General features: G+C 37.8%; 2 protein-coding genes across 3 annotated transcripts in view; one reads left to right on the forward strand and one right to left on the reverse strand.

Moving 5' to 3' along the window:
• On the forward strand, positions 1 to 16,691 carry LOC126976501 (cytochrome P450 9e2-like). The gene is made up of 9 exons (XM_050824860.1): positions 1 to 16; positions 1,150 to 1,301; positions 2,016 to 2,139; positions 5,822 to 5,940; positions 8,689 to 8,873; positions 12,561 to 12,631; positions 13,798 to 14,013; positions 15,432 to 15,683; positions 16,324 to 16,691. Exons 2-9 carry the CDS (start codon positions 1,284 to 1,286, stop codon positions 16,497 to 16,499), a joined length of 1,161 nt encoding a protein of 386 aa, XP_050680817.1. The 5' UTR covers positions 1 to 16; positions 1,150 to 1,283; the 3' UTR covers positions 16,500 to 16,691.
• Positions 16,493 to 23,304, reverse strand: part of LOC126976498 (tRNA (cytosine(72)-C(5))-methyltransferase NSUN6) — an 18,861-nt gene continuing 12,049 nt past the window's right edge. For both annotated transcript variants that reach the window (XM_050824855.1, XM_050824856.1), the window contains exon 7: positions 16,493 to 16,635. In XM_050824855.1, coding sequence (XP_050680812.1) covers positions 16,512 to 16,635 — 124 coding nt within the window. In that variant the 3' untranslated portion in view covers positions 16,493 to 16,511. The remainder of the gene's footprint in view (positions 16,636 to 23,304) is intronic.

The raw sequence follows: 23,304 nt of genomic DNA on the forward strand, positions 1-23,304 counted from the left end.
CTTTCATCTACAATAGGTAGGTACCTACCTACAGCTCTCATGGAAAGTTCTTCCACAAACAAACAATCTGAGGAAGTAATATCCGTACGCGATATTAATAAAACTTTTTAGTCAAAGTTTCTTAATTTTGTCACTCACTCACTGACTGACTGACTGATCATCAAAATTCTAAAGCTAGAACTGCTTTAGACTGAGATCTATAGACCTCTATACTCCTCTCTACTTAGACTACTCAGACTTTACTTACGTAAAACTTAGCTGAGTGTGATGAAACGCGAACTTGCCATTGGGCTTCAGTAAAATTTAAGCTGCCAAATGACTCCAAAAATGATATCAAATATGATGCTAAACTTGAACTCAGGTAAGTTATACGTAAGTAAAGTCTGAGCAAAGTCTAAGTGTGCTCTATAGATCTCAGCCTAAGGCACTTCCAGCAGACATCAAAACTTCTATGTCTGCAGAATATTAAATAAGATTGCTTAGTGAGATGGCCAAGTCAATCTGTTTATTTTAAACAAAAATCTTCAAAAAAGATTTTATATTGTCACTATAGGATGTTCATATTGTTAGGTTATGAATTTTTTTTAAGGCTCTGGTTTCAAGCCCTTTTGAACCTGGCGCCTCTTGTTTTGGTAGATATTTCGCCATCAGCTACCCGCCTAGTCGTCTGTTCCCTATTCCGTAAGAAAACAAAATATTTAGAGTATGAAGTTATTCTATCTGGGCCATATCTATAACATTGATATCTTCTAGTCATATGTGTAACTCTATCGAAACGACTGTCAGATGACTCTCTTTTAACTGATTCAATTAATTCGAACCATATTTGACGTTACAAATTAGAGCTCTGTATTTTATTCAACTTGCATTGTAAAATAGCATAAGCAAGAGAATAGTTGGTCTAAATAAAGGAATCGTAAAGGATTCAGAAAGACGAACATTCGCACTTAATTAACAATATATATTTCGGCACTAAAAAGGTTAAAATTGTGGGAAATCTAGGACAAATTAGGTAATTAAGTAATTGAAATTACTAAGCCGGATATGTTCGGAGCACGGTGATAGTTTGTGGGCAGATTCCTAATAGTTTAAAATTACAATTCTTTGGAATGTATTTTAATTCCATCAATAATATAATTGTAATCGTAGGAGTGTTTCTTGGACGCCAGCCAATCCTTTACATAACTGACCCAGAGATAGTGAAAGCGGTTACCATCCGGGACTTTGATCACTTTGTCGATAGGCTGTCCTTGGAAAGCAACGAGCCAAGATACTTGCAGCGGATGCTACTAAATCTGAAGGTATTATGTCTCTTTATTTACTAAGGTGTAGATGGCTCAGTCGTTGATCACCAGTTGTATCTTTTTTTTATGAAACTAAGGGACGAAACGAGCAGGACATTCAGCTGATGGATTTGATAGCCCTGCCATCACAATGCAATGCCACTCAGAATTCTGGAAAATCCCCAAAAGTTCTGAGCGGCACTACAATTGCGCTCGTCACCTTGAGACATAAGATGTTAAGTCTTATTTGCCCAGTAATTTAACTAGCTACGGCGCCCTTCCAACCGAAACAAATAATGCTTACACCTAACTGCTTCACGGCAGAAAAAGGCGCCGTTGTGGTACCCATTCATCCAAGATCAATCTTGGGTGAATGGGTACTTGTACTTGGGCATCTTGTACAAAGGAGCCTCCCACTGGTAAATCTTGAAAGGGCCTCTCCCTTGTTGTTCAAAAAAGTTGCTGAAGGGATGTTCCGTTATGTAATTTTGTCGCCTATTGATGAAAATATAACCGAACAGCTTTTTTTATTTTCAGTCAGCTTCTAAAACAACTTCAACTTTAGTTACTTCCTCTGAAAGTGGCAAGTAAGTATTGGTACTTACAACAGTACTCGTACAACAACAATATTCGTGATCATAGACAGCTCGCATCATGCGGGATATCCCGTAATTGGTTTAAGAGTAAGTCATATATTTTTGTGCCAAAAATTGACGTATATTTTAATTTAAGGGTGGAGATTGGAAGGCCGTGCGAAGCTCAGTTACCCCGGCCTTTAGTTCATCTCGTCTGCGATACCTGTTGAATCTTATAGACGAATGCGGCCAACAAATGGTTCAATACCTCAGACAATTTGGTGAGTAATTTATGTTTGTGATTAAGATTAACTAAATATTTAAGACTTTTTATTGGAAAACATCTCTCTAGGTATGTTATTAGATAAATAAAAAACGATTGACATTTTTAGAATTGTTGTAACAACAACATACCTATTTGATCAAGGCTTGACGATAAGCTATAAGTATGAGTGGCGAACATAATAGTTCAAGTCTGGACGCGGCTAGTCCGAGTAACAACTCATTAGGACTCGACAAAAAGCCACCCTCTCAAATAATAATGATGACGGTTTAGACGCAATCTCGAATACCTACGGACCTAGAACATATCTACATACCTACTGATATAACGCATGCATGTTAGTTATAGATACATTGTGTCTACAATACGCCTGGTTTTTATTTTTGATGTTACCGTATTTCAGAAAAATATAGGAAATCACTTGCTGTTCTTTCAAGGTCCTTTTCTCGGGAATGGACAGTCGTATTAAATGGTCCTAAAACGTGACCAAAAAATATAGTCTTTGTTGTTATGTGACTTGCATGACGTATACGGTATCTTCAGTACAAAATAACGATGCAATTTAGGGGCATCCAACATATCATTGTATTATCGTATGCGGAAGAAACAGTTTTGAAGATAGCACAAAGCTTTCGACCTAAGCCCTAAGATCAGCTTAGAATCTAAGGTCTCAGCAACAACCGTTGACAACAACCTGTTTGCTGCACCTGTTAGGGAAGCTGTCATAGACTGAAATATCACCACCATCACCTGGACGCGTGGCACTGACCCAAAGTATGGTATTTAAATTTGCGTGGTGTTCTGAAACTGTGGAATTTTTTAGTGAGCTGGTGATCAACTTGCAACTTTGCAAGCCTATAATATAGAAGTCTTGAGAGAACCGTCCTAATACCCATACTCAATAATAGGCCAAAAGCGTGGATACATGCCACGCTTAGGGTTGTAGTTCGGAAGGCATCGCAATTTCGTAATCTGTTATCAAGTCTAATTTGATTCTTTTATGTAATGTAATGAAGACAGTGTCAATATATTAGATATCATCGGCATAATCTGGATATAAGTACCTACCTATTAGGTAAGTTCCTCTATAATGCAGTTTTCATAGAACTTTCTTCTCTCCTTCCTGACATTTTAACAGACAATAGCCAGCTGTTATTATATTTTATTTTTAATTACATTTATTTATCCTGCTTTTCTTTATGAAAGAGTTATAGAAGTTTTGGTGCCTATGCCAAGATATACAAAGATTATTTTTACCTTTTGGTAAACTTGATCATTCTTACTATTGGCAAAGATATATAATAGTATAGTCAAAAATACTGAAACAAAGAAAAGAAATTTGTATGCAAATAACATTTATTACTTTTACAGTGTTACAGTTTAATACAATAATATAAAAAGCTTATTCGAAGTGGTCTCCATTGGCTGCAATACAGTCCTTTATACGTTGAGGCTAGTTAATAGTTATCAATAGAAGCACGCTCTTTCCATGGAAAAATTCTTCACTGCCAATCGTACGGATTGTTTTAGGGACTCCAAATTATCGTGGCGTTTAGAGCAAGCCGTACTCTCTAAAACTGACTATAACTGATAACCCAGCGCATTAAGATCCGGACTAGACGACGGCCAGTCTTCAGCTCTAATGAAGTCCGAAACGTTCGTTTCTAACCAAGACTGCCTTACCTGGCCGGCGCGACCCGGCGCTGAGTGTTGCTCGAAGGACCATTCTTGGTTATTGAACATAGTGTTAAGGGGCTTCACTACCTTCTCAAGAATGGTATCTTGATACACTTGTGCCGATGTTTTGATACCTTTTCACAAAAGTATGGCTCAGTCACACCTTCATAGCTACCTTCATACCCCACCAAACCATCACTGAAGTCGGATAGCGCCTACATTGCACTCTGTCGACTAATTGCGAAGCTTCCTTAGAGCTTTTAGCATAAATACGGTCTTTCTGTTTGTTAAAATGTTAGTCAATTGTAAAAAAAATCTCATCCGTAAATAAAAAACTTCTGTTACCTTGTTACTTTGTGTAATGCAATCACAGCGATTCGGTTCTCTTTATCTCCCTACTCCAATTTAATGTCACAAAATATTGTACAATGTATTGGCGCCAAAATGAGAAAAATATCAATGAACAAATGACAGATTCCAAAGTCAAATGTAATATTTTTAATTATTGTAAAGGAATTTATGGCTAAACTAAGTACATAATATCATAATTTTACCCAATCGGTCAGTACTCCTTTATAAGCAATCTATTACTTTGTTTAGAGATAAGTGTTCATTGAAGAAATCATATAAAATTTAATTAAAACATAATTATCAACGTCATTTCAATTATTAGTGATTATAATTAATAAAACAATTGATTAAATGAAACAATTTAATAAGATAGGTATGGTATCATGATGCTGTTATGATATGACAAGAATAACAGGACTTGTCAATTGTATTATTAGTAGGTACACGAGTTCGATTTGAATACGACATTTACGTATAATTGCGCACTCTGACGAAAAATATTTAATGAAATCGGGAAAGGGAAACGGTAAGTAATCGTTGTAATCGTAATAAGTAACTCGTTGGTCTAGATAGAGGATGCATGTAGAAGTTTGAAAAGTTCTTGCCTCTTAGTCAAGAAATTGCGAAAGTGTTGCGTGCAATTTTTTGGAAAGATACCCTATTAAGTTCTTTTGGCTTCTACTTTAGGTTTGTTTATAGCTGCCGATCTTTAAAAACCTTTTTGCAAATTCTTCTTAGCTAAATCAGCAAACTTAACTATTTTAAAAAAGACGCGATTAAGTTAAATGTGACGCATTAGTATTCAAACGACTTGAGAAGAGTACAAACGACACTAAAAGACTGAAAAAAATACGATAAAATTTCTGATTAAGGTACATCGTGACCATCGTTTGGGTCGAAGAGGATATATTATTTTCATATTTTCGGTCCGTACAAAATACCAGATCGCATGCACACCACACGGACTAGTAAAAAAATAAGGACTCCTTGTCACCTTACATAACAGTGTAGCACTAAAACAAGCCGATTAACGTGTAAATACATAGCCCCACGCACACACTTACACTACTACAGGCCGATAGGCGGCCATTATGAGAATTGTCATCGTCTGTGACAGATCAGTTTGCGTCTCAATAAAATATTTTAAATATACTTTCGTGCTTTGTGAAAAATTGTAAAAACAATACTATACAAGTATTTGTGGCCATATATGATTATTTAAGGGAGAAAAAATTGTGTAACTAGTTAGTATCCCCCGGAACCGCACACACAGTAGCATAACGGTGCTTCACTTGCTAATATCACGGCGCTGAGTCCTCTTTTACTCGTCCGTGGCACACCAATGACAATTTATTCGGGTCAGAGAAGTTTGTAGCTTTTATCGGCTGAAAATTACTTTAAAATAGCTAATAACATTAGCTTTATTGTTACCAGATTATTTATATATTATTTCTAACTGTGTACATTATATTTCTTAATGTAAATGCCCCTCGAAGTCTCCCTGGCCGGGCCCCGTATTTTGTCCTATTGGCTGCTAATGCGTAAGTCGCCACCGCTTATGTAAGGCATAGCTGATACTCTAAATTCAACTTCAGAGTGGACTTATTATTTTATATACATGTATTCATGCTTAATATTTTTGAATTTTTCAGATAATACCGAGATTGAAATGAAAGACGTCATGGGAAGATTTACTCTTGAAGTGATTGGTGCATGTGCCTTTGGTATCAAGTCGGATTCGCTTTGTGAACAGAATGCAAAGTTTTTGCAGGTATTATTAATACGTTAATCATCAAAGGTTTAATCGTAATCTTTTTCTTTATACATAAAACTAAATTATATTTAAAACGTAAGTTACGAAACTTGTTCATGATAAGTAGATATTTTTTCATACTTTATTAAAATCGTATTGTGATGAGCTTCTGTTCCATCGAGAATTCCCATAATTTTTTTTTTTTTTATTGATACACTTACACAAATTATGTTGCCCCAAATTAGGCATAGCCTGTACTATGGGTGCAAGACAATGATATATTTAATACAATATACTTACTTCGACATACATAAATACAAATAAACATCCATGACTCGGAAACAAACATTCATATTCATCCTATAAATGATTATGCACCTATCGGGATTCGAACCCGGGACCTCTAGCTCAGTAGACAGAGTCACTAACCACTGGGCTGTAGGGGTCGTCGTTTTGATGTGATATTCTGAATTCAGATGAAGATAAGTCTCATTTGAACTTAATAAGCAAAAACACCTTCACAAAAGAGTTGCTATTTTTGAAGTTCTGTTTGGATGTAACTTGACATAAATAAAAGTTTTCGCAACAACTCCGTTCTAAATAAAACTTATCGTACTTACTGAAGATGTCAGCAGAAGAGAATCTCAATTACTGGCAGCAATAGATTTAGCTGCACCTACATTCAGTGTAGTTATCTTTTATTATATGTCATTGTGGTTTTCCAGTTTGAAAGTGTGCCCATATAGATAAAACCAAATTCTATTTCAAGTCTAAGGTTAGTGGGCGCAGAGACCTATGATTTGGGATTGTCATTAATCGATGTTTACTAATAATGAACTATCATTAACTTTCGCCGCAATGCAAAAATATTTCATACAGTGAATCAACTCCGCATGAAAAAGAGCAGCAACCCCTCCTACCTGTGACGTACCGGTTCTTTCTATTGCGTATCAGTAGCTACTATTTAGACATGTCACATACACGGAATCGGTTGGACGTGTTTTGCGTTCTCATGCCACAACACGATTATGGTACATACCTACATACTTATTGAAACTTTTTATTTTCAAATAAGTACTGTTTTAATTTAAATATTCATACCAACTGTGCGGTGAATAGCTATGCGCCTACATGTTATAGAACTTTTTCGTGACAACCCTAGCAAAATTATAGTGATTAGGCGTCGAGACAGCCATGTAGTTGCATCATTTTACATATTATATTGTAATTGAAATGATTTGCAAAACGATGAAAATGTAAATCTTGATTTAAAAGAGTGGCAATGAGTTTCTTGCTTTTCGTCTCATTAGCTCAACCCTTTACGAAGTAGCGGTAGATTCAATAAGAAAAAATATTTTTTTTTGACATTCATAGTTATGACAGTTGTCTGTGACCTAGGTACATGAATAAAGTGATTTTGATTTGATTTGATTAATTATTTAGCGGCAAAAAAAGTAGTTAAGCCAATAATTGTATTTATTATATATAATATGGTCATTCTATACAATTCATATATTGTCACTGTTATGGACAGATGATGTCGCTTATAATCAGGCAGACGTTTTTTTAAAAATTACCTATCGCTCAGCCGAACAAATAGATAACCACCTGTAAGTTGTTATCTACCTTATTAGCTGGGTACGAGCGTTACAGATAAGTCTTATGATTCATTAGCAATTTTAATCATTTTTAGTATCTTAATTTTAATACGTCAATGATTCATTTATTGTTTATCTTAGTAATTGTAACTCTAATGAGATACAATAACTAAAAATTTGTTGTGAATCAAAAAGCTAACAGCTTCTAGGATTGTATTCCTTCATTTACCGCTCATGAGCTATGTGCAGGATGCGTGACGAGTTGTACTTTACGGAAAAAATGGCTTAAAATGACTTAGTTTTGTTGGTCTTAGTGTTGTAGGAGAACGCGGCTTTTTGGTCGTTTTTCGCGAACTTTTATTAACACCCTGGGCAAACAAATGGTGAGATACAATAACTAAAAATATGTTGTGAATCAAAAAGCTAACAGCTTCTAGGATTGTATTCCTTCATTTACCGCTCATGAGCTATGTGCAGGATGCGTGACGAGTTGTACTTTACGGAAAAAAATGGCTTAAAATGACTTAGTTTTGTTGGTCTTAGTGTTGTAGGAGAACGCGGCTTTTTGGTCGTTTTTCGCGAACTTTTATTAACACCCTGGGCAAACAAATGGTAGTAGAATACCACTCGGCATTAACACTCTCTTGATCTTCAAGTGGAATACCACTCGGCATTAACACTCTCTTGATCTTCAAGTGGAATTGTGCAGACGGGCCCCGTAGCTGAGAAAAAAATGCGATCATCTTTTTACCATCGTCTCTCAGCTGCCTCACTTTTGTTGGCCTGTCCAGACAGTGACAGTGAAGATAAATACCGAGAAATTTTTAGTAGCCGTTGTCGATATTGGGACGTTTTGTAAATATATTATTTGATACCACAGATTGGGAATGGAGCGACCGCCCTCAGGCTATTAAATAATAAGTTTAATTGTACAGTGTTACTTTGTAAATGTTACTTTACTGATAAAAAAAAGCCCGCTGAGTTTGTTGCGCCCATTCTTCTCAGGCCTGAGGCATTCATTTTGGAAAGGGGGGTAGTTTTTGACTTTCAATAAGTGATTTCACATCCTATTTTGAATAAAAATATTTGAATTTGAAATATTTCATTTGTTGTTTCTTTGTGTTTTATGAATGTTTTATATACTTATTATTAGGTTTTCTCTTTCCAGGTTGCTGAAAATTATGATCATATGCCATTCCTTAAAAAACTAAGAGTATTATTTGTATTGTTATTCGTTCCGGAATTCTCGAAACAATTCAACATCTCATTCTTAGATGAACACAATATTGCTGCTTTGATTGAAATGTTGCAAGAAGCAAAATCTCAAAGAAGATCGAATACATCTAATAACAAGTAAGTGAGAATTTATTAGTTACTACTGTTAATGATTTTTTTTATGTCGTTAGAATTACATCTAAGTATTCCATACGTGGCATCATGCCAAAGTAATTTAAAACGATGATTAATTTTGGGGCTCAAAGTAGCGTTAGTATCTAAAGTTGCCAATAATAAAAAAGGGTGTGCGAACTTTTTTGTAACAATTATATCTGTCTATCCTGAAACAGCTGGGCATTGTGACTAGGCTCTCTACTATCTGCTTGCGTAGGGTCCTAGAATACTTCGGTTACATCGCCAGCACACCGCCATCAAACCAAGCACTTTAGAAGTGGGAGAGTCACGCAGCCGTCTTTTGACGTCAGCACAATCGGGCCAGACTCGTCCGGGTTAATTACCACACTCGCACAGAATACCGGCGTGAAGTAGCGGCCTAGTACCGCTATGTTTCGCATAGGTTAGTGTCGAAGACCGGAGGCTGTCGCCGTCTCGGCAATTTTGAGGGTAGGGACCTGTCCACTCTCTGGCTCCGCGTAGATTTAGAGGACCGCGTCCGCATCTATGCGTGCGTCTACAGGTCCCATAGTGGTAACGCAGAAACCGATCATCTCATGGGCTGCGTTCAAGCGGCAATTGACGACGTGCTTGCACAGATCCCCTCCGCTGAAATCGTAGTCTTGGGTGATTTCAACGGGCACAATGCCGAATGGCTTGGATCACGTACCACAGACTACGCAGAGCGACCTGTGCATAATTTTGCATTGGCGTACGATCTGTCCCAATTGGTTGAGTCGCCAACGCGGCTCCCGGATATGGATAGCCACATGCCGTCCTTATTAGATCTTCTGCTGACTACACATCCCGATGGTTACCAGGTCATTGTCGACGCCCCTCTCGGAACGTCCGACCATTGCCTGGTCAGGAGTGTAGTGCCTATACGACGCCCACGTCGCAGACCACCAGCGACCCGCCGCGTTTGGCACTACAAGTCAGCAGATTGGGATAGGATGCGTTCCTTTTTTGCATCCTACCCATGGAGCAGGGTTTGTTTCCCTTCGGATGATCCTAGTGCCTGCGCCGTTGCAGTAGCCGATGTGATACTACAGGGCATGGATATTTTTATACCAAGCTCTGTAGTACCGATCGGTGGCAGATCACAGCCCTGGTTCGATGCGTCAGTTAAAGCAGCATCTGACTGCAAAAAACAGGCGTATCGAACTTGGGTTGCGGCGCTGGGCACAAAGGATCCGAACTGCATAGTTCTAAAGAGGAAATACAACCGTGCTTCCAGATTTTTTAAGCGGCAAATCGCCCGTGCAAAGTCAAAACACGTCGTCAAAATCGGCGAGCAGGTTTCCAGTTACCCGACCGGAATACGCAAGTTCTGGACGTTGTCGAAAGCTGCTCTTGGTAACTTCAGCCAGCCGTCCATGCCACCGTTGCACATGAGGAATGACACCCTGGCCCATACGGCAAAAGAGAAAGCCGATCTCCTGTGCGCTCTTTTCGCCTCCAACTCGACTCTTGACGACAACGGAAAAACACCGCCGACCATCTCGCGGTGTCAGAGCTCTATGCATGAAGTACAGTTCAGACAGACAGTTTTCGTTGGATGTCAGGAAGTCGAGTCGGCCGGATGGCATTTCTCCAATCGTGCTTAGAACGTGTGCCCCTGAGTTGACGCCGGTGCTAACGCGTTTATTCCGGCACTCTTATTCCAAAGGCGTAGTCCCTGACTCATGGAAGTCAGCCCTTGTCCATCCTATCCAAAAAAAAGGAGACAGTTCGGATCCGGCGAACTACAGGCCTATTGCTATCACCCTATCCCTGCTCTCTAAAATCATGTAGAGCATAATTAGCCGCCAGCTTTTAGTATACCTAGAGGGTCACCAGTTGATCAACGACCGACAGTACGGCTTTCGCCATGGACGGTCGGCAGGTGATCTTCTGGTATACCTAACACATAGATGGACGGCGGCTATTGAAAGCAAGGGGGAAGGCCTGGCAGTTAGCCTGGATATAGCGAAGGCCTTTGATCGTGTATGGCACAAGGCGCTCCTCTCAAAACTTCCATCATTTGGGCTTCCCGAGAGCTTGTGCAAGTGGACCTCCAGCTTCCTCACTGGGCGCAGCATACAGGTCGTTGTCGACGGACATTGCTCGAACCCGAAGCCCGTGAATGCTGGAGTGCCCCAAGGCTGTGTGCTATCTCCTACGCTGTTTCTTCTGCATATCAATGATATGTTGGACACCTCCAACATTCATTGCTATGCAGATGACAGGACTGGTGATGCCGTATACACGGGCCATGCACGTCTCTTTCGGGAAATCGACGACCAGTGCCGGGAGAAACTTGTGTCTTCTATCGAGTCCTCTCTTGAGAAGGTCGCGGAATGGGGTAAATTGAACCTTGTCCAATTTATCCCCCAGAAGACTCAAGTTTGCGCGTTTACCACTAAAAAACCCCATTTGTCGCATCACCGCTCTTCAACAACACTTCCCTAAAAGCCTCGCCTAGTATCGGAATACTGGGTCTCGAAATCTCGAGCGATTGCCAATTCCGTGGCCATCTGGAGCGCAAAGCCAAATTGGCTTCAAAGAAACTGGGCGTCATTAATAGAGCACGGCAATACTTCAAGCCGCCCCACATTCTAGCGCTGTACAAAGCGCAGGTCCGGCCACACATGGAGAATTGTTGTCATCTCTGGTCTGGCGCACCCCAGTATCAGCTCGATCCATTTGACCACGTGCAACGCAGAGCAGCGCGAATTGTCGGGGAACCAGTACTCTGTGAACGGCTGGATCACTTGGCGTTGCGTAGAGACGTCGCTTCATTGTGTGTCTTCTACCGCATTTATCACGGGGAGTGTTCCGAAGAGCTGTTTTACCTAATTCCTGCCGCCGAATTCCACCTTCGCACGACACGCCACAAGTTAGGATATCATCCTCACCATCTGGATGTGTGGCGGTCCTCCACAGTGCGGTGTACAAGGAGCTTTCTTCCACGTACTACAAAGCTGTGGAATGAACTTCCTTGTGCGGTGTTTCCGGGACGATACGACATGGGTACCTTCAAAAAAAGCGCGTACACCTTCCTCAAAGGCCGGCAACGCTCCTGTGATTCCTCTGGTGTTGCAAGAGAGTATGGGCGACGGTGATCACTTAACAACAGGTGACCCGTACGCTCGTTTGTCCTCCTATTCCATAAAAAAAAAACCACTGTCCGCGACGCTTTACACTCTGCTTCCGACAGGGGCAGATGGCGGCAAATAATACGCAAAAAAGTACTCTGTCTAGATGATCACGACCCTCAGCACTAAGGAAACCGACGCGAGGAGGAGGATTTATGTAACCAAATAATAATTATATATTGGTTCAATTTCATAAAGATCGAAGTTTACAATGAATTTTCCTTCGACACGAGCTTGATTTGTCGACGATTAGGTATCTATAGTAAAATAAAAAGTTAGTAAACAACTATAAAACTTGGGTTTACATATAATATACGAGTATGTAAAAATACACACAAGAGTATCAACTTAGCATTTAGGATACATATGAGTAGGCACAGAAGATATAGGGTACCTTACTTAAGGCATTTTTTGTTTTATAGTTTTTAGATCATAATATCGATCTCTAGTAATGAAACGTTTTCACACATTAAAAATGTTATACCTATACACCTTATTGCATTTATTGTTACAGACACGGTGATTTTCTACAGTTAATTTTGGACGCAGCTGAAAAGGAATTAGCAGAAAAGGGTACACAGACATGTAAGTACCTACTTACCTTAATAAATAACAAAATAATCACTAGGCGACCGAATACGGAAAGAGATCGTATTTGTTCTTACACTTTTAATATAAATATCTACATATATAGTACACTGTGTAGCTTCCTTCATGCGAATTCCAGAGGCAAAAGGCAGACTTAAGTTTTATGTCTTTAGCTTTACTAGGATAACTGTTGAGTAAATCAGTTTCAGAATAAGAATGCTTACAATAACATTTCTGTGGTACTTGAGAACTATTATTACCTACCTAAAGCAGAGTGCAGATAAAAGACAAAGAATCTAATTTCACACATTTTCCTATCAGATTATAAACTGCAGCAATCGAAACAATCTATCTTTCTAACTATAAATATCACTCATTTTCCGAAACTGAGTATCTTGGCATCGGTATCTCGTACTCGTCCTCAAAGGTTTTTTTAAATGTGCTCCGTAAGATAATTTACAATTAAGTCTAACATGAAATGTGAAATATACAATATACCTTTATATCAGGATACCTTGATAGGAGAAAAAAAGTATATAACCTACACTTATTTAGATTCCTGGAAGGCGTTTGACAAGTTTGTTACGATATTTTGCTGATGAAACTGAGTTTCTATGAGCCTATTACGCTCCATAATCGCAAACCAAACGGTAAACGGTTCCTTTCCAAATATCAATCTATGATATTTTGACGCATGAAAATCCCATCTATAATAAATACAAATTAAAAGATAGTCAAATAACTACATCCGTTAATTAGTGGTTACAGGGACACTTGCCATCTTATGTTAAACAGCCATTTGGAATTTTGCCTTTAGCTCATGCCCGTTGTAGAAATAGACGACGACTTCCCCAAACAAAGAAGTCCCTGTCCATAGACAATTGTTGAATAGTTTGAGAGAGCGTGTAGGAATATTTTAGGGAACCTAGTCTTTTAAAATGTATTAATAGTCTAAGATCCCGGTATAGAACGACTAATATTAAAAAAAAGTTTTAATTAATAATTAATCGTATCCTGGACTGAAATTTGCTAGGTAACCCATATTTATTGACATATTAAATTTCATAAAAATATGTTTCATCCATTAACCAGTTCGGTGAAGGTCGTTCTATATCGGGATCCTATACTATAATTATTGTATTAAATTAAACTTACACTTCTAGGTCTAGATGATGACACAATCGACGGACAAAGCATACTGTTCCTACTTGCCGGTTTCGAGACATCAAGTTCGTTGCTATCTTGCTCTGTGTTAGTACTGGCATACATGGAGGAGGTACAAGATAAACTCCGTGCCCACATATTTGAAGTAACTCGTGATAAGGAAATGACTTACGATGTGCTCTCACAGCTTGACTATCTAGAAGGATTTTTACTTGGTATGTCTTTAACGATAACTGTAACATGTACCTAACAACTGAGAAGTTACAACGGTTAAAAAGCCATTTATTTTCTCAAAACTGATTCCTTTAGAATTCTTTTTGATGTAATTTCTAATATACTAGATACTACTACCGCTTCAGAAATAAATGGCGCTCTGAGAGAGAAGAAGTGGCGCAAGAAACTCTCCCAGCATTCTTTGGTTTCGCTCTTTACTCGTACAATAAAAATATACAATATTGTACTGTCATTGCTTTTGCTATAAAAAAATCATAATGTAGCCCAGTCTGTACGATCACATAGATATTCAGCTGTAGAGTAGTAGAATTTACGACACGGCCATTTTTTTGTAAAACATTTAAATTTATTTATAGATAATGCCTGAACAGTGGCTGGGACTTTATTATAAAAGTGTATACATTTACCCTTAAAGCTATTATGTATCTTATGAAGCCTACTAGAAAAAAAAAGCAATCTCTTATTTCTAGTGTTATCATAATGAAAATCACTATTAGGAACAAAAAGATGACGACTTTCTGTGAACGTAAATTTAATTTTCATGAACGGTCATAATATTTATTTCTTTTAATGTCTGTTTAAATAATCTTTATTGCAGAGCAAACACTATATCAATGTCAGCAGCATGACCCCACAGTAAAATACCGTACGTCATGATGCTGTGAAAATAACTGAAGTGCGACTTAGTTAAAGTTTTGCTAACGGACTACATGGTCCAACTACACATATATTCAAATAAGCAATTTTTGATACATTTTGCCAATCTAGGAGTCGGCTTGGATTTGGGAAATATCGATACAGCTAGGTTTCATTTCTGTTAAGTTTATGTGGCGTTCCTCCACAGTTCGGTTTTCAAGGAACTTTCTTTCACGTACAACAAAGCTATGGAATGGGCTACATTTTACGGTGTTTCCTCCTAAAAGAGCGACAACGCTCCTGTGATCCTTCTCATGTTGCAGGAGGAGTAGCGGTGGCCCAAAAAAGTGTTTACCACCGTAAACACATTTTTTACGACAATAAGGGACGAGACGAGCAGGACGTTTAGCTGATGGTAATTGATACGCCTTGCCCTGCCCTGAAAAACCCAAAATTTCAGAGCGGCACTACAATTGCGCTCGTCACCTTGAGACATAAGATGTTAAGTCTAATTTGCCCAGTAATTACAATAGCTACGGCGCCCTTCAGACCGGAACACAATAATGCTTACACATTACTGATTCGGCAGAAAAAGGCGTCGTTGTCAGTAGTACCCATAGTCTAGTATCTTCTGCAAAGGAGCCTCCCACTCACTTTAATACAGTTGACCTATAGGCTCGTTTAACCTCCCCTTAAAAATAATTGGTAAGTATATAAATTAAATTCATTCACGATAATATATTTAAAAAAAAATATTTTTCAGAAACATTACGCAGGTATCCACCGATAGCGAGAATCGATAGGGTATGCGTGAAACCGTACGTATTACCCGGAACTCAAGTTAAAATAAATGTCGGTGATGTAATAGCAGTTCCCGTAACCGGTATTCAAATGGATGCCAAGTACTTCGAGGAGCCCGAAGATATCAAACCAGATCGGTTCATGAGGGATGGCAAGGTTATCAAACCCTCACACACATTCTTGGCATTTGGCTCCGGTCCCAGAAACTGCATTGGTGAGTATTAAATATTAAAACATAAAAAAATACCAAACAGACCCTAGAATATACTTGGACTTAATACTGACAGTTGCAGAATACTTGGTAAGAAAATCTTACTCAAATTCAAAATTCAAATTCATTTTATTCATGTAGGTCACGAAAATGACACTTATGAATGTCAAAAAATAAAAATATTTTTTCTTATTGAATTTACCGCTACTTCGTAAAGGGTTGAGCTAATGAGAAGTAGCAAGAAACTCATTGCCACTCTTTTAAGTCAAGATTAACATTTTAATTGTTTTACAAATCATTTCAATTACAATACATATATGCAAAGTGACGCAACAAAAATACTCAAATGTCAAAAACTGAAAGGCTTACACGAGTAAGTCAAAAGAGAAAAAAAGTAAATTAATACTTATAAACACAAGAGTTATTGAATATAGTAGATGCATCAATCCACACATACGGAAAATAAATAGAGGCATTATGTGAGCATTTCATAAAATAAAATATATAATAACTTTAACTTTATGATAACTAAATAAAGGAAATAATAATTAAAAAAAAAACACATCAAGCAGACCTCCCGTTTATCAATAGAAAAATTATCATAGGCTAACACTATAGAAGTTCATTCAATTTTTTTTTTCAGGTATGCGATTCGCCATGTTTTCAGCCAAATGCGCAATGGTTCACTTATTAAAGAATTTTAAGTTCTCGGTATGTTCCCGAACGGCATATCCAATAGAATATGAAACCAATTCGGTTTTCCTTAAGGCAAAAGCCGGCTTATGGGTTAAAATTGAAAAATTACAACCAAATGTATAAAAAATATGTTTATTATATTAAAGTATTTTGCTGCACTTTTGTAAACGCTGCTATGAAGAACCCTATGGAATTTCTGTAGATGTCTTCAGTAGGTCGTAATGGATCATTCTCAGGACCAAATCGCTGCACCATTAATCTAAGAATAAAATTATAGTTATGAAAAATAAATGAAGTATTATTAAAGGTATGAAACATGTGCTTTATTTTAAACATTTACTAATTACCAAATAAGAGTCGGTACAGTTTAAAGAAAGAAATCTTATTTAAAGATCCGTTCAAATTATGCACGGCAAAACATCGAACAAAGGCGCGCGGCGGTCACGCCCCGTGTAGACGGGTTAACCGATTTCTAGGACCTGGAAACTCATATACTAACCTGCAATACCTTTTTCGAGTATCAAAACGGTCAATTTCATTGTTAATTAATTGTCCATTCTTACGTATTCGCCGCGGAGTCAATTCACCAAAAATACAACTGCGCGCAAGCGAACGACAGAAGCTCCTACGATGCGGTCTCAAAAACCGACAGCGAGCGATAATTTGTACGCATTAAGGCTACTCCAGAAAATGTCTGAGATCACAAATCCCTAGGACTGAGAGTGTGCTCAAGAGTTACTCCAAAACGCAAAATATGATTGTGAGATGAGCGGCTATTCAGAACTTTTTTAAATTACTGCTCCAGCCTACGAGTTGGAATCAGGTTGAGCAAAGAGCGCAGCAGTAATTGCAAAAGTACTTGCTAGGCTGGTTATCGTTCGAAGATTTTATACGCTTCGTTTATCATAACAATACCTCAGTTCCAAAGTGTAAGAAGCCAGAAATTCAGAAAGGTCGAGGTAAGAATGAGAAATTGTTCTGTAAACGATAACCCACCATTACCAAAATGAAACAAGTCGATAAGTGAATGCAGTTTAGTTGTTACTTCCATTATTTCTTCACAAGTCTCGACTAATTTCTTTTCAATCACTAAAAATTCGAGTTGTTTTGTCTTTGGAACCCTTTTCTGAATTGTTACTCTTTGGAACTGAGGTATCGATGATGAAACGGACATTTGAGTGCAATTATGGGGTTTACGTGTAATGTAATGTGTCTTGTCAAATCAGGGTTGACAAGTCTTAATAACCTTCTTATTTAAGAAGTAATAAGGACTCTTCTTTCAACAGTCTGAGTCATACTGTCTTCAGTATGACTCAGACTGTTGATGTAGACAAACTGTCGATAACTTACTGTCCTAGTTTAGGTATATACAAGATTTACTCTTGGTGTTAAATTAAAACAAAGCAAACCCCGACTGCTAAAATGGCAAATATAGCTTTCCGACGCGATCTTACCTTTAATTATAATAAACATCTACAACCAAATAACATCGAAGACTAAGACAGGCGAGAAGCGAAGCGGGACTATTAACCTACATAAATGATAAATGAGTGTGTACACTTTGTTTGATTCCTAGAACAAATATTTCCCAACCGTCACTTATAAGACGTACCATACCAAATTCTAATGGGCAAAGCCGGAAAGATAAATCCCCGTGCCAATAAATCAAAGGATATGACACGTGTTGGTAATCTAAGAGCAACCAACGTACACACAAGCTTTTACAGCGACATAAATTATATAAATTAATTACTAAGCCCGCTCTACATTCACACGAGATCCTCGGCTATAATCTCAGCTACCTTCTCGGCAAGAGATTCTTTGGGTACATACTCGCAAAGTGCTCAATACAATTCTCACGCTTGATGTTGATGGAGGCCGAAGTAACTGCTAATTTCTTTTGCTATTTAATTCATCAATGGGTAATTCCATCAAGGTGCTAATACACTTCCACGCATCGTGGATTTTCTAGTTTATTTGTATAATTTTTTAAACTTATATTCATTAGGTCTATATATTTTGACATTATTAGTTGCTCCTTACAAAATCTAGTATGTCTCTCCTTGGGGACGTATCCCGATCTGGAGAGCCATGTACGGACTCTGGACTTTAGCTTTGTGGTCTCGTTCACTAAACGATGGGCGTTAACTGTACCATTCGAAAAATCAACACGCATTAGTTAGTCTATAACTATAGTAAGGCCAACGAGACAAGATAAAGAATGTAAACAAAGTTTCAGAGCTTCAAAACATTTTTTATTTGAATATATTTTATACAAATTGTTGAAACTACATTGTGAGTGTAGTCGCCCATACATAATTGTGTAAAACTAGTGCATAGTAAATTTACATTGAGTTAAAACAGTAGCATTAAAGACCTCGAACCGAGAGCATGTTTTTTATTACCGACAAGCAAGAAACAATCTAATCACCCTTACAATACAGTACATAGTGGTCCTTCGAGCCGGATTATTAGCGAGTGCATCAAACAAAAGACGGATTAGTGTGAACAGATTGTAGCGATAAGAAACCGGCCGCCGTGTAGTGCTAACACCAGTGCACCTTATCGCGCTGTAATACGGTTGAAACTTCAGAACAGCTATCGAAGAATTTTTTGTGGAAGTTTCTTACAAGTTCTATTACAAAACTAGAAACAACACGTGATATAATTACGTCAAAATGGCTACTGCAGTTGAACAATTATTGAATTTGTTGCAAGATACTTCTAATTTGTTAAAGAAGACACAGATTAACTTAAAGAAATGTTCAAAGTCTCGGCTTACACGTGGATATTTAACAACGCGGTTGGAGTGTATTAAAGAATATTGGAAACTGTTTATAACTACGCATCAAACTTTAATAAAAACAACGACTCAAGTGCAACGTAACGATATAGCTTATTTTGTTAACGATGAGTACAACTCCTTTGAAGACTTGTACATATGTATCAAGGCTGATATTCAAGATATGTTATCAGATATGGAAACGCCGCCTTCTACGAGTAGTCAACAGAGGAATTGCAGCTTGATGTCGACTGAGGGAGCTTCATCGCAAGTTTTGCTACCTAGGATACAACTGCCTGTTTACAATGGACATTATGAAGAATGGCCTACATTCCACGATTTATTTGTCAGTTTGGTGCATAACAACACATCTCTTTCCGACGTACAAAAACTACACTACTTAAAGACAAGTTTAGCTGGTGAAGCCGAAGCGCTGTTAAGACACATTCAAGTCACCGACACCAATTATGCACAAGCGTGGGAAACTCTAAAACAACGTTTCGGTAACAAGAGGATGATTGTAAGTACAATACTTAAACGTTTATTTAATCAGAAAAGGATAAGTGTACCGTCTGCCCAACACATCAAACTGTTGCTTGACACTACTTGTGAGTGTCTTAATAATTTAAATAATTTGAAGGTTACCACCGAGTCCTGGGACCCAGTAATTATATTTCTTGTGATACAGAAATTGGATCAGGACTCACACAAAGAATGGGAGACATACAACTACAAACAAAACACAGATGATTTACCTTCTTGGAGTGATTTGAAGATCTTTTTGGAATCTAAATTTAGGACATTAGAGTTAGTTACCCCAACCAGTAGTGCTAGTGCTGTGACACCCGTAAAGACAAGAGTGTGTAATTATAATAAATTAAATGAGAATGCATTTCATGTAACTCCTTCCGTGAAATCATGTTTATTATGTAATCAAAGTCATACGTTGTGTCATTGTAAAGAATTTTGTAGAATGTCAATAAGCGAAAGAAACAAATATGTAAAAATTAATAACTTGTGTTACAATTGCTTATCGATAGGGCATCCAGTTAAGTCGTGTCGATTGCCAATATCCTGTCGTATCTGCAACAAACGCCATCATAGTCTTTTACATGAAAACAAACAGGAGGAAGCTGTGGCTCATACCAGTGTGTCACAAATACAACCACAGATTCCTAACAACACACATGTCGAAGATGGTGAATTCCAAGTAAGTACAATGATGACGTCACATTCAAACACAAACACAAAACACAATTTTGCTTTATTAGCAACAGCAATGGTAAAACTATGCAGTGAAGAAGGACACACTGTTGTTTTACGAACTTTAATCGATCAAGGTTCACAGGCATCCTTTCTTAGTGAACGTGCTGCACAACTTCTCAAACTAAAAAGGAGACAGGTTCGAGGTACAATCACAGGGGTAGGTTCAACACAAACGCAAGTCAGTAGCATCGTTCACATACAAATTTTTTCTACATTTGATTCTAATTTTTGTATGCCAACAGAAGCTTATGTAATGTCTAAACAAATTACAACAAGGTTGCCATCCAAGTCACTCATCAAGAACAACTGGCCACATATACTAGGTTTACAATTAGCAGATCCAACTTATGACAAACCTGGACCCATAGATTTATTATTAGGTGTCAAGGAATATGCTAATCTAATAGAACAGGATATTATAAGAGGTCCTCCTGGTACGCCATGTGCCCAAAAAACGAAGTTGGGTTGGATTCTTTTCGGACAAATAGATGACCCTTTTACAGAAACACAACCCTTAATTGTAATGCATCATCAAATTGACTTGGATGTCATGTTAAAAAAAATGTGGGAGTTGGAAAATGACACGGACAGAAAATTAACACAAGAAGAAAGGCTCTGTGAAGAGATTTATAAACAAACACACAGAAGAAATGAAGATGGTAGGTATGTTGTAAATTTACCATTTAAAACAAGCAATGAAAAATCGCCTGATGGAAATAGCAAAGATATAGCCTATGGAAGATTTTTACAATTAGAGAGAAGGTTCGAAAGGAACCCTACACATAAAGAAGCTTACACAAAAGTAATCAAAGAGTATTTGACATTAAACCACGCAGAAGAAGTTCCTGAAAATGAAAAAGATAATAGAGCGGTGTATTTAAGTCATCATGCAGTTATTCGTAATGATAGTGAAAGTACTCCAGTGCGCGTTGTTTTTGATGCATCCTGTAAAGACAACAACGGTATTTCATTAAATGATGAGTTGCTAGTTGGTCCCGTGTTGCAGGAAGATCTTCGGAGTATCATCATGAGGTGGAGGATGCACGCTGTATGCTTCGTCGCAGACTTAAAAAAAATGTATAGAATGGTTTTATTGGCGAACAAACATGTTGATTATCAACGTATTTTATGGAGGAACGATCCGTCTGAAAAAATAAAATCTTACAGGCTACTTACCGTGACGTTTGGCACTGCACCAGCACCATACCTTGCAGTAAGAACATTAATGCAGTTGGCTGAAGACGAAGGATCCGATTTTCCACTGGCGTCTGAAATAATTAAACAAGACTTTTATGTCGACGATTTGCTCACTGGATTTGATAACGTTGAGGAAGCAATAGAAGCAAGCAAACAATTGACAGAAGTACTGAAACGAGGTGGCTTCGAATTACAAAAGTGGTCCTCAAATAGCGCAGAATTCATGAGAACTATAGAACCTGAAAACAGATCAACAAAAGTAAATCTAAATATAGCCATTAACGGAACAATTAAAGCGTTGGGTATCCTTTGGAACTTGGCAAATGATCAATTTAATTACAACATACACTTACCTCCAGCACCTGAAGTTATTACAAAAAGAAATATTTTGTCAGACGTGCAAAAGCTATTCGATCCCCTGGGATGGATCGCACCGTGTATAGTAACAGCAAAGATTTTAATACAACGGTTATGGTTACAAAAGTCAAATTGGGATGACGAAGTAGACATAAATCTGAAACAAGAATGGATAAGAATTCGAAACGATTACGAAACAGTGAAGGACATTACAGTAAAAAGATGGATAGGAATTAGTAAAAATAACGACAGCAATTTTGTCGAGCTACATGGCTTTTGCGACGCATCGGAGAAGGCATATGCAGCCGTAGTCTATTGTAGAATAACTCACTCAGATGAGAAAGTTACAACTAAATTACTTGCAGCACGAACGCGTGTAGCTCCAGTCAAATGTGTTTCACTTCCTCGTCTAGAGCTTTGTGGTGCTGTCTTACTTTCAAAGCTTCTAAAACAAGTAGCTCAAGCTATGAGAGTTAGTTCTACGAGCATATTCGCCTGGACTGATTCTACAATAGTATTATCATGGCTTTGCGGAAATCCATTACGATGGAAACAATTTGTCGCTAATCGAGTAGTTGACATATTGGATAATGTGAATCATGAACAATGGCGTCATGTTGTCTCTAAAGAAAATCCAGCAGATATTGCCTCTAGGGGAGCTCTTATTTCTGAATTAAAAACACACAATTTATGGTGGGAAGGCCCTGAATGGCTGCAAAGTAGAGAAATAAATCACACTTTTCCACTCGATATTAGTACAAATCTTGAATTGAAGAGCATACAAGCAAATTTTAAAGTAAATGAAGAACAAGAAACTGTAGTAAAATTTGAAGAATACAGTACCTTGAATGAGCTTTTAGCTGTAATAGTGCATTGCATAAGATTTTTAAGAAGCAAACCAAATTCCATCCATAGAGACATGAAACTTACCACTGAGGAACTAAACGAAGCTCTAAATAAATGTTTAAACATAGCACAAAGAGAATTTGAAAATGAAATAAATGATCTAAAACTAAACAAAAATATTAGCAAAAACAGTAAACTAAAAATGTTGAATCCTTACCTTGACAGAGATGGCGTCCTCAGGGTGGGCGGCAGGCTAAGTAGCTCATACCTTCCAGAACAAACAAAATATCCTATTATATTATCAAATAAAAATTATTTAACTCACCTTATTATAGCCGACGCACATAAGAGGACTCTACACGGTGGTACACAGCTCGTCTTAACATACTTAAGATCAAAATATTGGATTATACATGCAAAAAACACCGTAAAAGCATACATACACAAGTGTACTATTTGTGCTCGACAAAGGGTTTTTAC

Source organism: Leptidea sinapis, chromosome 41, assembly GCF_905404315.1.
Source record: "Leptidea sinapis chromosome 41, ilLepSina1.1, whole genome shotgun sequence".
Lineage (NCBI taxonomy): Eukaryota > Metazoa > Arthropoda > Insecta > Lepidoptera > Pieridae > Leptidea > Leptidea sinapis.